Source organism: Thamnophis elegans, chromosome 1, assembly GCF_009769535.1.
Source record: "Thamnophis elegans isolate rThaEle1 chromosome 1, rThaEle1.pri, whole genome shotgun sequence".
Lineage (NCBI taxonomy): Eukaryota > Metazoa > Chordata > Lepidosauria > Squamata > Colubridae > Thamnophis > Thamnophis elegans.
In genome coordinates, this window is record NC_045541.1 from 80,521,071 (window position 1) to 80,529,447 (window position 8,377).

The following is an 8,377-nucleotide window of genomic DNA, read 5'->3' on the forward strand; positions in this document are numbered from 1 at the left end:
TAAAACAGTGACTTACAAAAAAAGGAACTTACAAAATATAAAAGGAGTTTGTTTCCAAGCTTGTTGGGAACCAGAAAATATAGTTTTATGATGGCCCTTCTATGCTGCCTTTAATCACTGTGAAATCTGGGAACAATCTAGAAGCAATTATCAGACCACTGGGCTAATTAATGAAATGCAATCATAGAAAATTATCACATGTGTCACTCAGAGTCCTTCTAAAGTCTGTAAGGGCTAAGAAATGCAGCCCTGAACTAAAAATAAGATAAATCTCGTTCTTTTCTTCCGTGAAAAGTGAAAGAAGGTTTATTGAATTAAATAAATTAAAAATTAAAAGGTTACATTAAATAATCATAATGACCCAAATACAGTTAATTTGTTTCTATCAGAAGTCTTACTGGGCTTCTATGTGTGCGTGTCTGGAGATAAAGCATGTAGTCTTTTTGTGGGGAAATGAGGGGGAGCTTTTGTAAATACTTCCTACTGTCCTGCAACTAACAAGATTTGCATAACATGCTAAGGCCAAATATCAGCCCAATATGTCTATTAGAGATCTATATTTCCACATAACTAAGGTACTGATTTTACCTTCAAAGCCTTTCATGCCACAGGACCAGAACTTTGATTTTTCCACAAGATATGACAAGGTTAGGTGCTGCACGTCTCTTCGGTTAAACAATGTCACATGATGGGACCCAGAAGACAACCCTTCTCTATTATGGTCCCAACTCTATGGAACAACGTCAGAATATTCATGAACTGGAATAGGACATAACAACAGGTCAGCCATTGGGGACTGGCTGGAATAGGACATAGTACCAAAGTCAACCAATGAGGGCAGCAAGGAGCCTGGGCGTGGCTTAGGTTTAGCTTAACTGCCCTGTATAGAGGAGGTTCTCTTTGTCTGTATTAAGCTCTGAAACGAAACGAAACTGGTCTGATGCTCTGATCTGAAGCTGAAGAACCACTCTTGCTATTGTATATATTACTGCATGTGTTATTATGTATATAAAGAGAAGTTAATGAATCCTGCCGAATCAGTTGTGCTTTCTGGATTTGATTTCTGCAACATACTCTGACACAGCATATATCTCTGATACAGATTGTCTTGTTTGCTGGCCTTTCATCAGGTTTTCTCCTTTGGCACTGCGCCAGAAATAAAGTGAATCCATTTGAGAAGTTTACATGTGTGGATATAAATGAGTTGCCCTGGGTTCAGTGTGTTTTTATTAATGTTGTGTGAATTTGAGGTTTTTAATTTGATATTAGCACTCCAGAATCATATGACCAGTGGGCAATTATAGAAATTAAATAAATAAATAATCTCATGAGTAACCAACTGGAATCAAGATTTTACCAACCACAAGAAAGAACAAATCAGAATAACCAAAGAGTATCAAGTAAAAGAATAATAAAGAAGGAACAAAATCAAAAGTGGGCAGATTCCTTCTCAAAAGCTTGTAACAACTCCAATCTAGTTTTTTTTCCTACATAAATAATAATATGTTTAAAATTCTATTTTAGTTTCTATGTTGTGGGAAGAAGTCAGCCTTTGCCGAAAGAAACAGCATAGAAGATGAAATGTGTACATCAGAAATTCTGGAAATAGAAGAAGAGGTAATAAAACACTGGACTGTGAGGCCATTCCTTTCTCTTCAGGCACCCAGGGATACTTTCCATACAGTATGGGAGTAACATCAGAATCCCCCCTCACCCAGGGGTAGACTTCAAAAATTTCAGCGAGTTCTCTGCCTGGTTGCTGGGTGGGTGTGGCAATGGTGGGCGTGGCCTGGTTGGCCTTCTGCACCATAGCAAAAGGTGACATTTTCACCTTCCTTAGGCTCCGGAAGCTTTCCTCAAGCCTCTGGGAGAGCGAAAATTGCCTTCCCCAGACTCTGGCAGCCTTCCAGGAGGCCCATTTTCCCCCTCCTCATGCCTCCATGTGGGCCCTGCACTTACCTTGCATACAAAACGGGCCATGTGGATACTCTTGGGAGGGGCAGGGAGAGGTGGGATCAGCCAGGGGTGGGATTTGGAGGTTCTACAAACGGTCATAACGTTAGCTATGGATTCTCCCAAACCCGGGCAAACCCATAGCAGCCGACCCCTGCCCCCCCTCCAGCTTCTGAGCAGCTGTCATGAGGTTAGAATACAGTGATAAAGATTGTCACTTTCATCGTGGCATTGAGCTTTCTCTATAGGGTGAAGCAGAGTTCCAAAAAAATATAGTAGACCTAGGAACAGCACTATAGAAAAAATGGCATCCTTGGCACTTTTGAAGCATATAATGCTTGGGTGTGCAAATCATCTTGCAGCCCTAGGGTGCAGGACTTAAAATTATTGCTTTCATGGTACCATGATAGGAAGGTTGATTATACATTATCATCACTGAATTATCAACTTCTTTTACTGCCTTTTGAGAAGGCTTATGGGAATTTAAGAAACAAACAAACCTTCGTAGCTTTATTAAGCCTACTGGAAAGGAACAGCTGAAATGAACAAAATGTAAAGTATGTCAGTTTTTTCTCCATTAAAACAAAAGTAGGATTTCCTCTGCTCCAGTGTTCACCCTGACATTTTATTTAAAACGTGAATAAAATTCAATCAAATTCCAGTAATTTGCGGTCTTACTTCCAGAACTTACACATATTTAGTCAGAGAATAAGGACATTGTACTTTGTAGGCTCTCTTCTTGTTTTGTGAGCTTAGAGAAGCCCTGGGAGAGATGAAAGGACTTGCTTTGCAAAACACAAAATGACTCTGCAATCCAAAGTAAGTGATCTGCTCTTTCAGCAGTTAATTAAAAAGATGCAGCAGTGAGAAAACACAGGGCCATTACAAATGAATTATGAGGGCATCTGGATCCTCCATAAAACTCAGTGGTTGAGCCAGAGGGAGATTGTACTGAAAAAGCTTTTTTAAAGAACATTTATTTGTTCTTCCCTTCTGAGAGGAGATTCGTGGAAAGAATATGCTAGAAGTTTCATTCCCTGAAATTAGATGCCTGCCTTTTGTTTTGGTTTCTCCTATTGCTGGATCTGGAGACATGCTACCATTCTTGTTTTATCGGCTTTCTACTTATGGATAATTGTAGCCCAAAGATGAAACATGCTGATTTGTTGATTAAAAAGAGATGTTCACTCTTAGCTCCAGATTATGATGTGTCAGAGTCACCATGAGATAATATTATCCTGTAAGCCAGAATGAGATACAGCATCATAGTTAATTATAATTAATTATAATTATTAGCCATTGCAAAAGTAATTATATTGCACTTCCTGTTTTACCCTCTTCCGGTTAAGATGGTCAGCATAGCAAACTATACAACCTGGCTTCTTTTTGTTGTTAGCTTTCTTGCATGGAACCGAGACAGAAAGCCCAAACTATAGTAAGATGACATCATGATTAATTCTGAATTACCTAACAGGCCTTTCTACTATAGGAAGGCATTTGAGGTAATGCAAAAATACTTAATAACTGCACAGCATCTTTCACCTAAATTAAGTGAAACTTCATTTTTATTCTGAAGATCATTTGTATTCTAAATTGTGAAATTTAAAATGCAAATTTAGCCAGCAATACAGATATAATAATATGAACATTACAGACCTCAGTGGTAGCTTTTCCAAATGTTTGATTTCAAAAAATAACTGAAAATGTTTTTGGTCGGAGTCTGCTGATCTGTTATCTGTGCTGCTCCCTATTTATTTTTTTAAATTTATTTTATTTGATAGGTTGTCAAGGAGCCAAATATCTGGGCCTGGCAATTGCTTTTATTAACTTCCTTTCCTAAATCTTTCAATTTCATTTTAAGTGGTGTTTCACTTAAGAATATAATTTCCAATTTGTAACAGACAGGCAACACATCATGCTAAATGTTAATCTTACCATAAAATCTGAATTCTACCTTAATTTCAAGCATACATCAGAATTGAAATGAGCATCATAGTGCATGAAATTGAGTGGAAATCCACCTTACTATCCAGACAAAAATCTCTTTCTTTCCACTCCACAAAGTAGCAATAAAACTTAGGGAAAAAATAACCTGAATCCTAATTAACAAGTATGTGACTAAGAATATAAGTATGGAATATAACGTAGAGATGAAACCTATCAATGAAGGCTGATAGAACTGTAAAGTCCAATGTGTTTCAATAAGAGTTTACTCCCATGTGAGTGGATATTAATTCTATTTTTTTAAAACTGCAGGATTGTCTCCAACAAATCAAATACTTCCTGAAAAAACATATGGACATTGTCTGTGTACTGATGACCATCACAATTTTCTTCATGGTAATTCTTTGTGTTCCAGTATCTCTCCCTCCCTCCCTCCCTCCCTCTGCCTCTGGTTGAAGTAGCATTGCAAACTGAGCAAGGAGATGGAACTAAAGTTCTGCAAAAACTGAGTAAAATTAAAGTTTTGGTTAAACCAAAAGAACTGGCAAAGATAAATTATTTGTTTGGAATTCAGATTTGTTCCCTATGGCCATCTAAGACACCAAGAGTTACCTCTGGATAAGAGGGACGGCACATCAATCAATCCAATAAACAAACAAACAAACAAACAAACAAATAAATCCTCATTGAAGGTCAAATTCAGAGCCCCATAAAACACTCAATATGCTCTGAATTGTTCTTGGGCTAGTCTTTGCCCTTCTTATCCAAACCAGAAAGTCATCTTCTTCCTAGCATTCCACTTATCCCAACCAGAGAGGAAGGAGAAATAATTTTGGTTGTCATGGTTATTATCCATTACAGTTTTTCTTTTTGAAAAGAAGAAATTCCGGCTCTATTATTGGTAAATACAGTATCTTCAGACATTTCTAGATTAACCTTCCCTGATCCCTATCAGTGAATTACTGTCTTAGATCTAGCAGAAGTGTTTTCAAATTGGTGCTCTCTGATCTTTCCGACGCTTCATAGTGAGATCTACCCCATCATTTTAAACCAAAATGTGATTTATTTAATTTTGGTTTAGCACTAAATTTAGCCCAGAAGTCTGCCTTGTGAACCAAGGTTTATGGCTTAATGTAATGTGTGAACCCAATCAATTAATGATCAATTAGAACTCCATAGTATTAGCTTATAATAATTAAAGTATAATAATAAAAGTATCATTCAGCCATGATTTTAGATGATTTAAATATAACTCTTTGTTTTCTAATGGTCCATTATTAGTCCACTGCATTTATAAATACAAATCTACATAATCAGACCTGAATAAATTTGCATAGATGTAAACATATTTTTTATAAAATAATATTTTTATGTACACAAGTATGAATCAATGTTTTAAAACTTGCATTATTTTCTGCTTATGTAAGGAAGTGCAAACACCTGCTCTCTAATTGTCAATAGTTACTTTTAAGCTAATGAATTAAAAACAGCATTAGATTGTCCAGTAACTAAATATGGCATATTAAATGATCAAGAACTTCTTCTAATGGATTAATTTAATCAATCAGCTGAGAAGCATTGCTGTTCCATGCACCTGAATGCAAAATGAAACCTCAGTAAATTCAGTGGGATTTAGTTAGATCTGTATTGGATTAGACTGCAAATTTTATATGCCAATATTGTATGCATTCACTATATCATATCTCCCCCTAATAAGTTGGGGTATAATTTCTAATTCTCAGTCTGACATAGATATTTCTTTTCCAAGCTTGAATGTCAAGACAAGTCAGGTCTTATAATTAAATAATTAGAAATGAATTAATAAGTAATATTTTTTAAAATCTACTTGAATTTTGGCACTGAGATCAGGTAAAATGTTTCCCACTGCAGTTTCTTAAGATAAACTCCACTGTATTTTAGTGCCTTGCTTTTTTCTCCCCAAATCATGATGATTGGATCAAAGTCTGTGTCACATATTCTATTTTGCGGCTGATTTAGGATTAATATCATGACAGAAAATGCACATACACACATAATTGCATTGTCTGCATCTGCTTTATCCTGTTTTGTTGCTCCCTTCTCTTTTAGACTTTTATTGCATTTTATTATTGGTTTCTTTAATTGCTGGTAGCTGCATTAGGGTATAAAAGAAATGGATTTCTTGGAAATTGCTTTGAGGAGAAAGAAGGAATAGCAGTGTAAGAATTAAGATGAAAGATTACAACATTTCCTAATTATGTTTTAAGAACATAAAGTATTGATCCTCCCCTTTGGAAAGAACATTTGCCTCCTTCCTTGCATTAATCTTTCCATTTTACGTGGAATTATTGAGGGCGTAACAAGGCTTTGCAAGTCACTCCTTTTTGCTAATGGTATGCAATGTCAATTTATTGAACAGCATTTTTTCTATTCATAACGACTACCTCTTCCCACTGGAATGGCCATTCCAGCTGAGATCTAGTCAGCAGATATTCTATCGGACAATTTAAAGCTGGTTTGAATAGCAGTGGTTGGTTCTCCAATTGCTTAGATTAGAAGGATTTTTGGCCATACATTCCAGGAGTATGGAGACTTGACCTGGAAGAAGTAAAAATTATCTTTTAGTTTATTTTTCTGAAAGACTTTTGTTTTCTCAGTCATTTCAAGCCCAATCCATTCTGTTTGACCTTATACAATGAATTCAGCATTTTTATATATTGATGAAGAAAAGGAGATAAAATGCATTGTGTCTGGAGAAGGATGCATGGATAGATGTTGTGTGTGGTATGGATATGGTGGGTGACACACGCTTCTGGCTTTGATATGCATCCTCCAACAAATTATCTATCCATGAGAAAATATGGACTTTGGTCTAAAAAAAGTACTCTATTCCTAGTTCAAAAGATTGATTTTGTTGTAATTGCATTTTGTTACTGCTGTTCTCATAGCTTGAAAGAGCAGTGCAGAAATGTTCTATTTAACTTATATATTTTCAAATGTTTGTTTCCTTTTCATTTATTTATTTTGTCTAGATTTATGGGATGATACTAACTTCGTTCCTTTGGTACTCTATCCATTGTAAGAACAATTTGGATCGAAAGGGCAAATATGTCCTGGCAAAGCTATCCGAAACTGGCTTCTGATCTGCACAGAAGAAGGACCAGGACTTTCCATAGATGTGAGTGAACAATATGGGAAGCTTATTCTCGTTGTCACCTGTTTTCTCCCCACAAATGACCTGTTCCAAATATACTTGAGCAAATAGGCAAGTAAGAGGCCTGCACTATTTGTTGATAGGCTATTTAAAATGATGCTCATCCAGGACCTCAGAAGCACACAGTATTGACTGTAAACACAAAGCCATGACATAAACCCAGCAGCAAGAATTGTTCAACCACAAACATACTCTGCCACTGAAAGCCATAATTTGGGGCCCCCAAAATAGCAAGTCAAAACAGAACAACTCTGAACTCATTAACTAGCAAACATCTTTTTAAAACTCTGCTGAATGAATGAGCAAAAGTGCTCTGCTTTTATTTATTTTTTGTCCCATCAATTTTCAGCATAGTCAGTTCTGCTGCAATACCTGAATTTAAACCCTACTGACACTTTTGTATGCTTTCTTGATTTAAGTAAACCTCTGGAGATAACTTACAGTATCTGTCTAATGTAAACACTAGTGTTGCTTCTATGACAGAAATTGAGTTTTGGTTTGATCCATCATCATTGGATTTCATTCCAATCAACTAAAGTTCGTAGTTATTTAAGCTGGACTATTAAAGAAATTTATGGAATTGAGTGTGACTTCCCATGCATTCAGCTTTGCTCTGTGTCTAGTGAAGGCAATGAAAAACAATCACAGTCTTTTCTTCCAAGACAAGTATTGATTGAGTAATTTCAGCACAGTAACCTAAATTCTTAACTTTCTATGGGAAGTGAAAACCTGTTAGCTCCGAGGATATACTGTATATCAAGTTTTCTTTAATAGGTGTCATGAAAAATATTAGACTTGTCATTTGTAACTGGTCAATTGATAGGGTAGTCCTGTGTCCCTTTAGATTCACAGAGAAGAAGGTACTTTGGTGATAGCATGGGCACTCACAGAGCATCCATCACCAAATGTTTCTTTTCCAACACTATGCTGCAGCCCTAGAAGGCACCCATGCAATCCTGGGAAGACATATTTGTTTCAAGGGACTGCCAACAGGGGCCATGTGCTGCAAAAGTACCTTTTCCCCATTGAATCCAAAGTAGTGCTCAGCTATCAGCTCATGATACAGATGCTTACAAAAAGTCAATGTATGAATAAATGCTGGGGAAAAAACTCCAAGCAAAGCAAGAAAGAGGAAACCAAACCTGAAAGTTTCCAAAATCATGAACAGGCAACTGTTTTCTAATAATGTACCCAAAAGTTTGGAGATTCCTACAATTCTAGTAAAAATCACACGTAGTATTACACCAGGAGTCCATCAGTTTTAAAAGGGGAAGAGAAGTCATAGCA

At 36.4% G+C, this 8,377-nt stretch overlaps 1 protein-coding gene across 1 annotated transcript in view; it reads left to right on the forward strand.

Moving 5' to 3' along the window:
• TSPAN32 (tetraspanin 32) overlaps positions 1 to 7,770 on the forward strand; it is a 34,810-nt gene extending 27,040 nt beyond the window's left edge. Inside the window, exons 6-8 of the mRNA XM_032210644.1 lie at positions 1,525 to 1,617; positions 4,210 to 4,293; positions 6,909 to 7,770. Coding sequence (XP_032066535.1) covers positions 1,525 to 1,617; positions 4,210 to 4,293; positions 6,909 to 7,019 — 288 coding nt within the window. The 3' untranslated portion in view covers positions 7,020 to 7,770. The remainder of the gene's footprint in view (positions 1 to 1,524; positions 1,618 to 4,209; positions 4,294 to 6,908) is intronic.
• The last annotated feature ends 607 nt before the right edge of the window (positions 7,771 to 8,377 follow it).